Here is a 17033-nt window from a genome sequence, read left to right on the forward strand (position 1 = left end):
ACTGAAGTAATTGTTAAAAGTTGTCTTATTTGACTTATGTTCATAATTATACTCATAGACTGCAGTCATATCCATAATTATAATTCCCAATTTACCCTGACCATCATGTTGTCTCAAGGAAACAGCCTAAATTTTATGTTAAGGAGTTACTTAAGAATTATAAGTCCTCTTGTTAGTGTCCTTGAATATGTGTAGAAGAATGAACAGGAAAACCAGATTATCCTGATTAATTTAAAGGACTAATAAGGCCATTGTTTAGGATTTTGGTTATATGCCTTTCCTTGGCAGAGGAGAACATGCTGGTGGTGTGATGAAGTGTGAGCATCAAGGTCAAATCTAAGATATAGTCCTTGGACTGGGCTTAGAAATAAGAGAAGAACTGAAATGGAGGAGATAGCTACCGATTTTTTTTAAAGGAATTCTACTCTTTCTGAAGGGAGTAAAATAATTTTATTATTTGTGATTATTATTATCATTATTAATAATAATATTATGGCTTTGTTGTTCAGTTATTTTCCATTATGTTGAACATTATGTTTGACCCCATTTGGGGTTTCTTGACAAACTACAGCAGTGCTTTGTCACTTCATTCTCTGGCTTATTTGACAGAAAACAGCTAGAGTTAAATGATTTGCCCAGATTAACACAATTAATAAATGTCTGAAGCCAGATTGAACTCAGGAAGAATGAATCTTTCTTACTCCAGGTCCAACATTATATCCACTGTGTTACCAGTTATTATGTTCTGGGTATGCTGTGTTGGTGATAAGAAGAATGGCAGAAACAAAAAATTTCTGATCTCAAGGAGCTCACATGCTAATAAGAGAGACTTCATGCAAATATTTATGTACAGTTAAAATTCAAAAAGGGTAAAATGGAAGTAATTTCAGAGGGAAAGTTAAAGAATTCAGGACAGCTGGGTAAGGTTCTTACTGAAGTTGGGATTTTAACTGAGACTTGAGGCATTCAAGAAATAACCAATGAAAATGTAAATAGTTGAGAGATAGAGTGTCTGACGTGAGAAATAGCAAAGAGACCAGTGTCACTGGATTGCATGAAATGTAAAAGGAAATAAATTGAACGAAGACTGGAAAGGTTTTTTAGAAAGGTTATTGAGACCTTTAAGAAGCAAATAGTATTTTGATCTTGGAGAGAATAGGGAGTCATTGGCATTTATTGAATAATGGGGTTTATGGTCAGATCTGCACTTTAGGAATATCAGTTTGATAATTGGTATAGGGAGACATGTTAGGCAGAGAGACCAATCAGAATGCTACTGCTGTGGTCCAGGTATGAGGTAATGAGGGCATATCCGAGAAAAGAGGGGGTGTGTTGCAGGAATCTACAGGGCTTTACAGCAGATTGAATATGACAGAAAGTGAAGAATGGATGATGAAACCAAGGATTGGAGCCTGGGTTACTGAGTAGATGGTATTCTTTGAATAGTAATAGGGAAATTAGGAAGAGTGGAAGGTTTGGGACGAAAGGTAATGAGTTCATTCTCTTGAATAGTGTGTTTAAGATTTCTATAGGTGTCTGAGAATCTCTACCATTTGGTCTTTGATTTCATTCTCCATGATTGACATTTCTTGGACCAAGAGGCTCTAAGGTTGCCTTCCTGACCTTATTTCTGGATTGATGAGATGGGAATTCTTGACAAACTGAAGTTAGGAGAAAAATTTTATTTAGCTGTCAGATTTCTAGGAGGAAGAGATGGTATGAAGGTTACTATTTTTTTTTGCAAGGCAGTGGGCTTAAGTGACTTGCCCAAGGTCACATGGCTAGGTAATTATTAAGAGTCTAAGGCAATATTTGACTTCAGATCCTCCTGACCCTAGAGCTGTGCTCTATCCACTGTGTCTCCTATCTTCTTCTGTCTTTTATACTAGAACCAGTAGGTTGTCACTAAAAGAATGGAGACTCTGAAGTCAGGTCCCAGGCTCTTGCTTTGATTCTTTTTATCTATTACTTTGAGCAAACTGCTTATCAATCCTATGCCTCAGTATCTTCATCTGTGAAAGTTGGACTAAATTGACTTATGATCATATGAATAAGTGGTACATCTATAATCTCTATGTATGTATGTATGTATGTATGTATCTTTATCTGCAGAATCATGTCATGGGTTGTATGCTATGATAGAGATGATTTTCCATAATAAAACAATTGAGATAATTATCTAAGTTTTTCAAATGGAGAAGTTGGGAATTTCAAGTGATTTATTTTTGCTTGAATTGGATTAAATTCTGTTTCACTTTGTGTTTTTAGATATGCCTACCAAGTGAATTTCAAGTAAACTGGTGATCTCTATTCTCCTTTTAAAATATATCATAATTCAGGGATAATAATAATAATAATAATAACAACAATAATACAGTCATCTTTTCTTTGGATAAAGAATCTCAGTGATTTTTAAACTCTATGATAGGGGCGGCTAGGTGGCGTAATGGATAAAGCACCGGCCCTGGAGTCAGGAGTACCTGAGTTCAAATCCGGTCTCAGACACCTAGCTGTGTGGCCTTGGGCAAGCCACTTAACCCCGTTTGCCTAAAACCTAAAAAAAAGAAACAAACTCTATGATGGTCCACTGAAGGGAGTTGTAATTGATATCTTTAAGATGCTTTAATAGCTATTTTGCTAATTTTCCAATTACATTTTAATCTGCTTCTTGGCACACTTAGGAATGTTGCAGGTGGCAGTGTTACATGCCTATAGTCAATTCTCTAAGGCCATAAGTGGAAGAGAACCTGCAAAAATAGATTGGGAGAGGTAGTTATCTTATCCAGGAGTTCACATAGTTATAAAATAAAAGATGCCATCCCTCTATCAATAGTTGTTTTACCTCAAGTTGATTCTATATCTCCCTTGGTTCTGTCTTCCCTTTAGTAATTGGTTGGACAAACCTAAGAAGGGTTAAATATGGAATCTAAGACAAACATTTTCTATTCCTTTCCTCCTTCTTTTCTTTATATTTAACTTCGTACTTTAACCTATGGATGAGTCAAAGACTTAAGTATCACGCTGTCAATGAGTAGGTACCCCTCAGAGACTACTTATTTTCTTCCTGGATGAAGTATTTACTTCTTTTTTGAAATACTGCTGCATATTTTTTTTTTTTTTACCATTTTGTTCATCTGATCTTACCACAGTGGGATTGTTATGACTAAACCAAAGGAATAATCAAAGCATTAGGGAGTAGTTTTGTTTCCATTTGTAGTTACATCCTGAATTTTTCTTGTACTTCTTGCAGGTAACTCTCATGGGAGGATAAAGCCGAATCAAGGAGGCAAGCTGCTTCTCACACAGATGGCTGCTCTACTCCTGAAGAAATTTCATCACACCAGGAGGGGATGGAAAGGCACACTGTCAGATCTGGTGCTGCCTGTTCTCTTTGTGGCTTTAGCAATGGGCTTGTTCATGGTGAAGCCTTTAGTTATTGAATATCCTTCACTCAAATTGACACCAGGGCATTATGACAGTGAAGAAACATATTTTTTTAGGTGAGAATCATATTAGTCTTCATGCTGGGAAATTATAGGATTGAATAGCTCTATCCTTTTGAAAACATTTTGAAATGTATATATGATGTGTGCTATGATATTATATCATCAAATTTGTAAATTTTACCCTTTGCTGGAGTTTTTAAATTGAGGTCCATGATCTCAAAGTTTTTTTTTTCTGTTTTGATAACTATATTTTACTATAATTTTGATTTCTTTGTAATCTTAAGTATTTTATTTGATGTATTTATGAATACACATTTAAAAGCATCCATAATACAGAAAAAGGTTAAAAATTCCTTTTCTAGGAGATGTTTATTTTCTTCTACATGCTATACTTTTGATTTGTGCTGCTGCAAAGTAATTGGTAGAGTTAATCCATAAGTCAATTGACCAAGTTAGAAATGGATATTGAAAACATATATAGAATATAATCTAGGCATTTTTTCTTTTTCTATGAAGTATTCTTTATTATTTTATTAATTAGATTCTCCGGTAATATCCTATGCTTATAATTCATCATTGCATGGAGGTGTCTTAAGGTTCTCCAAAGATATGTTTGAGTTGCATAATTTTTGGAAGGTCTGAAGAAAATCTTTAGCACAGTTCAGGATATATTTCTCTAATCGAAAGACCAGTCTATTCAGGTTGTAAAAACCTTAGCATCAGGGAGATCACTACTATGTGCTGAATTAGAGTATTTTGGACCACAAAACTAACAAAGTAACATTTTTGTAACTCTCTAAGATTTACAAAATCCTTCTTATATTATGTCATTTGGTCCTCACCATACTGAAGGTTATTCTTTATAATTTCCCACATTTTATTGTTGAGAAAACTGAGGCCAAGAAGTTAAACACACAGTCATGCAGCTAGTGAGTGGTCTGAGGCAGTATTTGAACTCACCTCTTCCTGATTCTGTCTACTATTCGATCCAATACACCACTTAGCTATCTAGAAGCACTTGAACATTATTGATAATATTGGAGAGTATGCAGAGTAGTAGGTAGAATCTTCATTAATGAAGTCGATACTCATGGAATCATGGTTACTTGAAATATTAAAAGTAATCATTAGATACTTCCACAAATATTAAATATTCAACCACCTAGAATTTTGTTAGTTGAAATATTCAAATAACTATTAAATAATCTTTACAAATACTTGTATAACATTATAAAGGAAACATACATTTTAGAGATAGAATAAACAGAATAAAAGCATATTTATACATTTGACTACAAACTTCCTGAAACTTAACATTTTTTTTTTCAAGGCAATGGGGTTAAGTGGCTTGCCCAAGGTCACCCAGTTAGGTAACTAGAAAGTATCTGAGGGTGCATTTGAACTCAGGTCCTCTTGACTCCAAGGTCAGTACGCTATCCACTGTGCCACCTATCTGCCCCCTAAACTTAAACTTTTAAGAAAATATTTGTCTATTTTTCCAACTACATGCAAAGATAGTTTTCAACATTCAATTTTGGTAGGATTTTTGAATTCCCTATTTTTCTCCTCCCTCCCTTCATTGCCCCCTCACTTTGACAGTGAATAATCTGATATATATTATATAGGTATAACTATGTGAGACATTAGTCATGCTGTGAAAGAAGAATCAGAGCTAAAGGGAAAAACATGAGAGAGGAAAAAACATAGCATAAAACAAATTTAAAAAATGGAAAATAGCATGCTTTGATCTCCTTTCAGACTAGTTTCTTCTTTGCATGAGTAGGGCATGCTTCATCATAAGTCCTTTGGACTTGTCTTTTTCTCACTGTACTTCTGAGAAAAGCAAGTCTATCACAGTTGATGTTAATTTGTACAACATTCTTCTGGTTTCACTCACTTCACTTATCAGTGCATACATGTCTTTTCAGGCTTTTCTGAAGTCTGGCCACTAATGATTTTTAACAGAACAATACTATTCCATCACATTCATATACCACAATTTGTTCAACCATTTCTCAATTGATGGGTATCTCCTCAATTTCCAATTTTTTTGCCACTACAAATAAAACTGCTATGAATATTTTTGTACATGTAAGTTTTTAAAACAAACTCTAAATAGTTGCTTTTTAATATAATTCTGCTTTTTTTCTTATTATAAACCTAGTTCTTCATCTTTTGGTCCCAATGTTCCTGAGCATTGTTTTCAAAAGCTAAGATTTGCTTCAAATTTTCATCTGCCTCATAAATTATTATTTTCTAAATACAGAGAAAGTGGTATTGTCTTCTTAGTACTCCCCCTATTTAGTTTAGCATTTTACTTTCCCCTATTCAGAGCAGTTACATAGTACATTGGTTAGTACCACAGAGCTGTAGTCAGGAAGAACTGAATTCAAATCTGACCTCAGAAATGTACTAAATCTGTGTGGCCCTTAATCACTTAATCTCTATTTGCCCTAGTTTCCTAAATTGTAAAATGGGAATAATAGCCTCTACCTTACAGTATTGTGTTATGAAGATCAGTCTCTTTCACATAGTAGACACTGTATAAATACTTAGTCTCTTCTATCTCCCTCCAATCTCATTGTGTTAGGAGATTATTCATATTAGAGATGTGTTACAGCTAGGAAAGTTTCTGATCACTCTGTGTGTCTTATCAGGATCCTTTTCCAATTAGGATTTATTGACATACAATCTTGCTAATTGGTTCTAACTTCTTCCTCAATGAGAAACTAAAGCTTACATTGAATAAGACATATCTTCTCACTAGTACCTCATATACAACCTTTTTTGGCTCCTAGCATAGTTATAAATCCACATTTCACATTCAATATACACTACATACAATCCACATTTCAAAATATAATTAAAATGGAAAAAGCTCATAGTTATAAGTTGAATGTTCTCCATCATCATCATCATCATCATCATCATCATCATCATCATATCTCTCTCTCTCTCTCTGTCTCTGTCTCTCTCTGTCACGCTCAGTCTTTCAGCCCCTCCCCGTTTCCTTCTTTCTCTCTTAATCTATCCATCCATTTACCTATCACCTATTTCTCTCTCTTTCAGCCTCTCTCTGTCTCTCTGTCTCTCTCTCACTTTCTCTCTTAATCTATCCATCCATCTACCTATCATCTATCTCTGTCTCTGTCTGCTCTCTCACTTTCTCTCTTAATCTATCCATCCATCTACCTATCATCTATCTCTGTCTGTCTCTATCTCTCTCAGTCTTGCTCTCTCTCTTTTTCTTGCTTAATCTATCTATCCATCTACCTATCACTTATCTCTCTCTCTCTGTCTCTCTGAGCCTCTGTCTCTGTCTCTCTGTCTGTCTCTCTCTGACTGTCTTTGTCTCTCTGTCTCTGTCTTTCTCTGTCTCTGTCTCTGTCTTTCTCTCTCTCTCTCTCTCATCTATCAATCTGCCTTCCTTTCTTTGTCTGTCTGTCTTATTTCCCTATCCAGTATCTTATATTGGAAATGTAGCTGCTTTTAATACAAATACTCTATATTCAGAATCAGGAAACTTATATTTGAATCTCAGCTTTGTCATTGCTAGTTGTGAGTTTTTATATATATATATATAATTATATATAATATAAGTAATTATTACAAAAATTATTAATTTATATATAATTATTATTTTACTTTTATCACACCCTACTAGATGCACGTTTCCTTTTACCACACTCTACTAGATGCACATTTCACTACCGCTAATTATTAAAACAAAATATTAAATTATGTAAGATAGTCAACAAACCTGCCTGTTTTTGTCAATATTAATTCTCAGCCCCTATCACTAATTTTTGAGTCTTCTCTCATCACTTTATTAAGAGAATATAAATATATGCATATAAAATAAGAGAGTATCTATTAGCCTATAACCTTTTATGACAACAGAGAAAAAAGAAATAGGCCTGATTTTTCCAAGGAATTTTCAAATAGTCCAATGAATCTGATACTCATAGAATCATATTAGACAGATTTGAATGAAATCTGGCAGATTCTAGGCATAAAACGAATGAAATATAGATTTTTCAAACTATTGACACTTAAAATTCTGCTAAGATTTTTGAAAAACTCTTTATAATCTTTATCACTTCTAGTTTACTTATATCTATGTCAGCTAATCAACAAACATTTATTAGGCAACAAATATGTAAGTTGCTTATCTTCTTTATACACAAGTTTCTTTATGTTAGTACTAGATGATCTAAAACATCTTCTATAGCTCTAAAATTATTTTATTTTATTTAAAAATTTTTTTTATTAAAGCAATGGGGTTAAGTGACTTGCCCAAGGTCACACAGCTAGGCAATTAAGTGTCTGAGGTCAAATTTGAACTCAAGTCCTGCTGACTCTAGGGCCAGTGTTCTGTCCCCTGTGCCACCTAGCTGTCCCTAACTCTAAAATTATTATGCAATTTCTAGGATATCAAATTCAGCATTTCAATACCTAGAGCCTTTAATTAGACTATTGCAAACAAAGGGTGGTTGCTGGGAGCAGTACATCTCCCTAATTCTGGGATGGGAAAGGACATTTCTCATTAAATATAACCAAAGTAACTTTAGCATTTAAATTATTCACATTGTTAATTTCAGTGTGATTCATGAAGTGTTTCAGAAACATTGGATTCAGAGTTTGGAGTGTGTATAGAAATTATGGACTTTATTCCTCCCATTTTTCAGATGGATTAACTGAAACCCAATTAGTAAGAGTTATTTCCCCAGTAGGGGTGTGCCAGTTACTGTTTACAACCAGGTTTCTGGGGGAAAAAATCTGTGCTTGCAACAAGCTATTAAGTTTAGTCTGTATTAATTAATATTAATATTAATTTTCTAAATCTAGAAAATCAATAAAACATTAAATTGAACCCTAATTTTTGACATTTTCAAATTTTAAGGTATAAATGTATATACTGAAAATTTAATAATTGCTCTTGGAAGTCAGCTCTTATCTTCAATTGCTCATGTATATATGATATGGTTTATAACTGGTGTGGAGCAAATCAATCTTTGCCTCCTGATGTTGACTTGATCTTTAGGTTCTTCTGGTAACCACTATATCATTTTGATATAATCTATCATCATATTGCATTGTCCAAGACCCTGGAGGGGTGAAGGCTGGGACCCAGGAGAGGGAGTTGTGCATTAGCACAACTAGTTTCGGTTGTCATCTGTGCTTGTTCCTAGTTACATGAGTCCATATAAATCGTTATGGTAGACATGATATGTTTGTTTGTTTGTGTGTGTGTGTGTGTGTGTGTGTGTGTGTGTGTGTGTGTGTGATTGGAAAAATGTGAATAAATTGTCTTATATTTCTGAAATTTACCAGTAATAGTTATTCCATATAATACTTACTACTTCAGTGCCTTTGCTGCTCCTACATAGAGCCCTAGTCTTAGAATCAGGAAAACATTAGTTCAAATCCAACTTCAAAAATATGAGCTCTATGACCCTTGACCAATTCCTTAACCTCTGATTCAGTTTCCTTATCTGTCAAATGGAGAGAGGAATAGTTCTTACCTTTAAGTGTTGTGAAGATAAAATTATATATATATATACATATATGTGTGTGTATAAAACACTCAGAATTATATAATTGCAAATATAATTTTAAGTTTAAGCAGACGAAAAAAGAAGACAAATTTTCTTCGGTGAATGAGGAGTGGAAAGGGAAGAAAAACCTCAGAAAAAAGGGAAAAACTTTTGTCTAGCCCTTGAGGTAGTCCTTAAAGGATATGTTTGAATAAGAGAATTCATGGAGGGCACTTTTCTGTGCTAAAATAATATACAAGGCAAGAAGTTTAATTATCAAACTCCCTCATTGACTGAGACCTTTTGATATCTTATAAACTGGACTCTAGTTATTTTTTCTTTGCATATGTTCTTTCTTTTTGCAAGGCAGTGGATGTTAAGTAGCTTGCCCAAGGCCACACAGCTAGGTAATTATTAAGTGTCTGAGGTCGGATTTGAACTCCTGACTCCAAGACCAGTGCTCCATCCACTGCGCAACCTAGCCACCCCTGCATATTTTCAATTACTTGGTTCAAAGCAGTTTGATATCTGTAGGTAATATAGACTACACTTAAGTCAAAATTCAGTGTCTCTTATTGAAATTTTCCCTTTGAGAGTTAGAAGCTTCAAAAACTCAATTGTACGCATTACCCATGTTTTAAAGTGCAACTAAAGTGATATCTTCCCAAGGAAACTATTTCTGAATCCCCTAGTTCATAAAAACTTGTAGCTTGGGAACCATACATGGAACTTCATGTTGTATCCCCTTATTGTACTAATCATGTATAATAGTGACTATTTGTGTCTGTTTTCCACAGTACCAAAATGGAACCTCCATGAGGACATAGGCCCCAATTTTAACCTCCTAAGACTTGCAATAGATCTCTGCACAAGAAGGCACTAGACAATTATTTAATTGAATAGAAATCATTTCTATAGATTTCCTTAGAAACTGAGGTGAATGGAGCAGGTAGGTGGCACAGTGGATAGAGCACAGGCCCTGGAGTCAGGAGGACCTGAGCTCAAATACAATCTCAGACACTTAATAATTGCCTGGCTGTGTGACCTTGTACAAGTCACTTAACCCCATTGCCTTAAATAAAAATATAATAAAAAGAAACTAAGATGAATGTTTTAAAAGTTTTAGGTTCATTTAGGGCTAGTTAAGGGCACTCTTCAGATTATTATGTCTTCTGACACTTCATTTCCCTCCTCAAACCCCACACACTATATTTTAATTTGGTGAATTGGATTTCAAGAGGAACATATCTCCCTTTAATGAGAACTTTGCAATATTAGAGTCTAGAATTTTGAAAAAAATGTAAGAGATAAAAATTTTTGATTTTCTTATAGTTATTTTTAGTTATTTTAGATGGATCAACATGTCTTTTGAAAATACTTCAATCCTCTTTGAAATTTTCTCTTGGATTCATGACTCTTAGAAATCAGCTACAGAACATTCCCCAAAAGATGGATGCCATAAATAAACACCTTCTCCTTTTTGCATAAACAACATTTAGCAGAAAATATTTCTCTTCACTTAGAAAAATGCCTCCTGGTTTATTATAAAGTTTAAGACTTTCCTCAGAAGTAATATTGCACAGTTATCAGGAAAGATATTTTCTGCAAATTTCAATATATTGCCTTGTATATGACAGGCCATATCTTCTAGGAATCTATAATAGCTGTGCTACCAGAAAATCTTAAATTCTTTAAAATTCTTTGAATTTTTATGTAATACAGGAAGAATTTCTCTAACTAATAATTTCTTTCGCACGGAGGATGATAATATTCAGTTAGAGTTTAGAAAATAGTTGTTCAATATCTATTTCCTAGAATGTAAAATATTTTATTTTCCTTTCATATATTTTTCTATTAACAGTAGACTTTCAAAACTAGGGTTGTTCAAGTAATATGAAGTATACTCTATTAATATTATAATACCAACATTAAAATTGTTTAAATTACTCATAAGAAACACCATGACAAAGAGAATAGAGGGTTTTCTGTGGAGTCATGAAGTCTTAGATTTTGGTCCTGTCTCTGACATATATTAGCTTGGGTGACCATTTAACTTATTAAGGTCACAGACATCTTTCTAAGACGATATGTTCCAGATGAGTACTTGGCAGGTCTACATTGGCAGAGGGAGTGTCTACATTAGGGAATTCCTATGCTAATAGGACTAAAAAATCACTTAGACTTATCGAAGGCTATATATATTATCTACTTTCTGCTAACAAAGTTTTTTTCCTTATAATCTCAGACTTTGAGAATAGAGTAAATTAATTCACACTTCCATAGGTTTGGACTTTCTAATAACTTGAGAAATGACTAAATTGAAGTTTATGTTTGTATTATATATATAAACAAAAATTTGTTCAGAAAATAAGTTGGGGAATAAGGTCTTGATTCCCATAATGTATTTGAAACACAGAACTTATTGGGCTAAAAGAGTCTCATTCTCTGACACAATTTCTGTAGCAACAATAATCTAAACTACTTCTAATGCAGTAACTGGCAGACTTTATCTGTCCTTTTGTTGAGTATAGAATAGTAGGGAAATAAGTAATTATGTATAGCTCAATTGGTTGGTGTGCCTAAGATCAAAAAGCTCATTCTAACAGACCTTCTGTTTCATTATTTTCCCATATAGTACTGAAAGTGAGGATACAAGTCTCCCTAGTGTCCTTCTGAGAAGCTTCAGTGTCCAGGATCCATTGTGTTCAAATTTTAAGCCTGATCTGTAAGTATGAACAGAAAACCATTATTGCTTCTTTTCCAGACAATATTTGCTATTCTGTACTGTGAATTGTGGTCATTGAAATGGAAATTATTAAAAATAGCTAAATTATTCCTGACTTGGATTAATGGTTATTACCATGGGTTATGAACTGAAAACAAACAACATAATAACTATTTTCATTTTTTGGGGGAAATGCACAATATATGCTAATATACTGATTAATTAATAAAAATATTAACATCTAATTTCTTCAAAAGTGCTAAGGGCTAAAAATGTTGAAATGGTCATTAAACATTAAAAATGAGCGCAATTTTAGAGAATACTGGCATATAAAAATAAGATTGAGTCTAGACTTAGTGAAAGGCCTAGAAAAAAGACTTTTGAGGCCTTTAGCATTTTCATTTTTCCTTATATAATTTTAGAAATATTTTTAGTGCTTAAAATTGCAATAAAATAGTTACCTTCCATTTCAGAGCTCTACAAGGGATGTTTTTCTTTATATTAGAGATTTGTTACTTTTTTCTCAGTACAACATAGATACTTATAGCTCCCCTATAAACACAAAGCTATACAAGTGTTACTGAGAATTTGCAATCTATCAGAATAAGTAAAACACTGTTCCATGCACACACAATTTTGAAGTGCTAAATTTTATAGTTAATTGAAAATATTTTGACATAATAAGCTTTAAAATCCCATAAAGAATGCAATTTGATATATAATATATTGAATCATGTAATTCTTGACATATCAGTTAACATTCCATCAGTAATATTACTTTATTTATATTTGAGGATTTAAGTAGCATCTTTAGTGTTAGAGTATTTACTGAATCTAACTTGCTGGTATAAATAGATGCAAAATGTAGAAAGTCAAACATAATGCTGTTTACTTATGGATATAACCAAAGAGTGGGGGAAGTGGGTAGTAAGAAACTTTTAATGGAACAAATAATTAACTTGTCAATCAAAGCTTACAACAAAATTCAGTTAATTGATTTATGAATTGTCATTCCTTACTGGAGACACTAACCCTCATTGTCAGTCAGGGCATGTGTTTCTATATAATAAATAGTATTTTACTTTTGGAATTGTTTTTCTGTTAAAAAAAATCACATAGCACCAAGGACTTTGATACCAGAAGACTGTCCATCATCACAACTGATTCTTTTTCTTTTCTCACTTCACTAGATAGATGAGGGGTGAGAAAAAATTTCAATAATTCTATTGCTTGTAGATCTGTCCTAAAATATGGGTTTACACATTCAAGTATGATGGTGCAGGATGAAAATTTTTAAAGAATCTTCACAAAGAATTGACCATATCTGGATAAAGAAGCCTACTCAAAATTAAAAAAAAAAGAATTATTTTCATCCCCTCATTTGGGTCTGGATGTTTTACAGAGCATAAATAATATTGGACAATTTTAATCTATCTCTTTGACTTTAAAAGTTGGGTTGTGAGAGATTTTAAGATTCTAGAATACTTTTGAGAAAACTCCCTAGGATTTCCCATTTATAGAAAAGTGGAAATTAGATTTATTAGAGCCTCCCCAATCCTGTTTTTCATTGTCCTTAAAGGATGCTTTACCCACAGCCTGAGTTCTGAAATCACTCATCAGTTTATATTCAGAATGTTCAAACCATGTATGTTTGTATATTTTCCCACAAAGCACATTTTTCTTTTCTAATCACTTTTTGAGAATTAAAAAATGTTTCTCCTTCATAATTTCTAATTATATCTTGATTTCCTTTTTGAAAGAATAGACACCACTATTTCTATTAAATTTCTGTTCAAAATGTACTTTAAATATGAAGACAATAATTGGTCAAATCAAAGTCAAATTTAATACTGCTTTATGCTGAATCTGGTGAAAAGGGATGCTACTAATTTTCTATCTTTGGTCAGATGCTTACTTCCCTCTCTGTCACTGCCTCTGTTTCTGTTTCTGTCTCTGTGTTTCTGTATCTCTCTGTCTCCCTCCCTCCCTCTCTCTCTCCATATGGACAATGTATAGATCTCAGAAAGAACTGAGTTCAAATTTAATCTCAAACACTTACTAGGTGTATAATTTTGAACAAGTTACTTAACTGCTATCTGCCTTGATTTCCCCATCTGTAAAATGATAACAACAGCAACATTTATTTCCTAGGGTTGTTGTGAATACAAAATGAGGTAATAATTACAAAGGACTTTGCAAACCTTAAAATGGTACAGAAATGTTAGCTATTACAAAATTTAGATTATAAAGAATTTTGCCTCTGCTCACTTGTGGAAATGGATAGATGAATGATAGTGGAAAATGGAAAATCACTCAAAAATCCCAAATGGAGGCAGGAAGAGTTGCATATGACTGAAATGATTGAACAATAAATTATAAGTAACATTAGTATGACATTCCAAGTTTGACAAAGTGTTCTTTGAAAAACCTTTGAAAGTAGCTTCTGCAAGTGTTATTCCCTTTCTGTAAAAGAGGAAATTTAGGGTCTAAAAGGTTATGTAATTTGTAAAAGGTCATGGAGTTTGTAAATACTAGAGTCAAGATGATTCTAGTAATGAAAATCTCAATGACTAATCAATGTAACTGATTATAGATTACTGTGACTGATTGTAGATAAGTACCAACATATTCTCACTCTCACCCTTTTTGGGTAGACTCTGAAAATATCAAGCAAAAAAAGGGAGGAAACTAAATAATGTGGAGGTGGAAAAATTAGAGGTTATCTCTTGAAGAAAAAAAATAAAGAGATGGTTGCTGGAATGGAAGGATCAGATGAATTTTCTCCCATACCAGGGAAACTGTAGTAGTTAGTAGTTCCATTCAAATTCATTATATGTATTTATATATTTATATATAAATATATATGTATTTATTTAAAGAGTTTCCTGAAAATCTTGGTGTGATTCTAAGCTTTATAGGGTTTTTTGTGTATGTCTTATGTTCCTTACTAAGACAGCAAGCATGTATAGGGCAGAAATGATCTCTTATTTATTTCTCTATTTTCTTAACATCTAGCAGCTAGTAGAGTGCTTTGAATCTAAAATATTTTTAATAAGTATTTCTTGAATTGAAGAAAAATATTTTGAGTGTCATTTGGCATAATACATTGCATTTAAAATTTTTCTTTCTTATTTTTTTCTTTAAGCTATTTTTCTAATAAGATGTGTGCATAAACTTTCCCTCAGAATCCATTCTCCTTAAGGTTTTTTTTAATGATGATTAAATTATATTGTCGAACCATGAATTGGAATAGGCAACACAGGGTGTTTGTTAATGGACTTTTGGTGTTTTCTTAATATATCTGAAGGTACCTGTCCTTATGCCTTGTGGCTCACAGCAGCCCCAATAGCCATCTAATGGAAACCCTGGGGTGACTTAACACTGTATTAGGTCTAAGGAACAAAATGAACATTATTCGCTATAATGGAGATATTGTCATTGTAATAAAATATTGTCACCAGATCAACAGCTCAAGCTGAGAAAATAAATGTCATAACTTTGCCTCCTAACCAGTAGGAGACCATTACCTTGTAAAAAGTGTTCTAATCATGTGGTGCTCTGTTTATGAAAGATAACTCACCTATAACATTTGTATATCATTCTGATTTTCTTTGCTTCATTAGAAAAAACTTTTCATGTTGGAGAAGTGATCCGTTTCCACTCAGAGAATTCTCGGATTCATGTGGCTGCTTGGTAGGTCTCTTAAAGATTAAAACGCTGGCATGGAGAAGTATTTACTCCTTTAAATGTTGGGGTCTCGTTTCAATTGTTAACTCAATATTTGTCTATCTTTTTGCTTATTTGGAGACTATTTTCTCTCCTCTCTTCTCCTCTCCTCTTTTCCCTTTCCATCCTTCTTTCTTTCTCTCTTTCTTGCTCTTTTGGTCTCTCCTTCCTTCCTTCCTTCCTTCCTTCCTTCCTTCCTTCCTTCCTTCCTTCCTTCCTTCCTTCCTTCCTTTCTTTCTTTCTCTATTCTTTTGTTTGTTTCTCTTTCTCTCTCTCTCTCCTCCATATATAATGAATGTGGTCTAAAATTGTTCCCATTATTTAATCCAACAGACAGCTAGGTGATTCAATGAATAGGATACTGCCCCTGAAGTCAGGTAGACTCATTTTCCTGAGTTCAAATCTGGCCGCAGATACTTATTTACTGTGTGACCTTGGTCAAGTTAATCTTGTTTGCCTCAGTTTCTTCATTTGTAAAATGAGCTGGAGAAAGATATGGAAAACCAGGCCAGTATCTTTGACTAGAAAACTTTGAGGTTTCAGAGTCAAACATAAGTGAAAAATAATGAAAAATTTAGCACAATGATAATTAGGAATCTTCATTTAGTAAGAAAGTGCTTTGCATTTTGAAGAAGAAGATTTCTAACTTCTATGACTAGACATTTCCAAATCTATTGTTGGAAATTTTATTTGCCGTAGGAATAAGAAATTAAACATATTACCACCACTAACAAATATTAGAGTTTTTTCTATTACTTTCTATTACTCAATTTACAAAGACTTGTTTGTTTTTAGCATTTACTCTATATATGCTGCACATACTTTTCTTTTTCTCTTTTTTCTCTTTTTTGTATTTTTTATTTCTTTTGCAAGACAAATGGGGTTAAGTGACTTGCCCAAAGTCACACAGCTAGGTAATTAGTAAGAGTCTGAGCCTGAATTTGAACTCAGGTCCTCCTGACTCCAGGGCTAGTGTGCTATCTATTGTGCCATCTAGTTTCACATGCTTTTCTGTGTAATTATTGCTTCTCCTTAGACTTTACCTCCTAGAAAAGAGACACATTGTCATTTTTGTTTTTGTATCCCTAGCAACTAACTTGGGGCTTTATACATAGTAGATAGTTAATAAATTCTTGTTGTTTGAAATGAATTGGAATATAGAATGTGTTCCCCAATGAGAAGGTGTCATAAATACTGATTGGCTGATCAGATTCTTTCATAAAATCCTTATAGGAAGATATAAAAATAAAAAAAATAAATTTTGTACTAATGATAATTTAAATTTTGGGAACTGGGAGTTCTGCACTTTAGGAGAGAGAAAAACTCTTTCTTACTTTTTTTTCTGGGCATTGGGTTAGTCCTGGACTAAATTGTAAAATACATCAGGCACTTTAGGTGTCCGGCAGTTGCCTCCTTCTCTTTGGTCTCCTAGAAGGCTATACAAAATAAGACTCCTAGTGTAACATGTCACCACCATTTCTGCTTTCTTCCCAAGAAGAAATGCAACAAAATTCCCTCTCTACACCCAGAGGAAATGCTGGTTTCCTCCCTGAAATCTTAGGAAGAAGACAAAAATTCAACTATTCAATTGAATGTTTA

The 17033-nt window shown here is 33.3% G+C and overlaps 1 protein-coding gene across 1 annotated transcript in view; it reads left to right on the forward strand.

Moving 5' to 3' along the window:
- Positions 1 to 17033, forward strand: part of ABCA13 (ATP binding cassette subfamily A member 13) — a 493610-nt gene that overhangs the window by 252669 nt on the left and 223908 nt on the right. Inside the window, exons 36-38 of the mRNA XM_074199032.1 lie at positions 3251 to 3500; positions 11619 to 11708; positions 15332 to 15401. Coding sequence (XP_074055133.1) covers positions 3251 to 3500; positions 11619 to 11708; positions 15332 to 15401 — 410 coding nt within the window. The remainder of the gene's footprint in view (positions 1 to 3250; positions 3501 to 11618; positions 11709 to 15331; positions 15402 to 17033) is intronic.

The sequence above is a fragment of the Macrotis lagotis genome, chromosome 8 (genome assembly GCF_037893015.1).
Source record: "Macrotis lagotis isolate mMagLag1 chromosome 8, bilby.v1.9.chrom.fasta, whole genome shotgun sequence".
NCBI classification, from domain to species: Eukaryota; Metazoa; Chordata; class Mammalia; order Peramelemorphia; family Peramelidae; genus Macrotis; species Macrotis lagotis.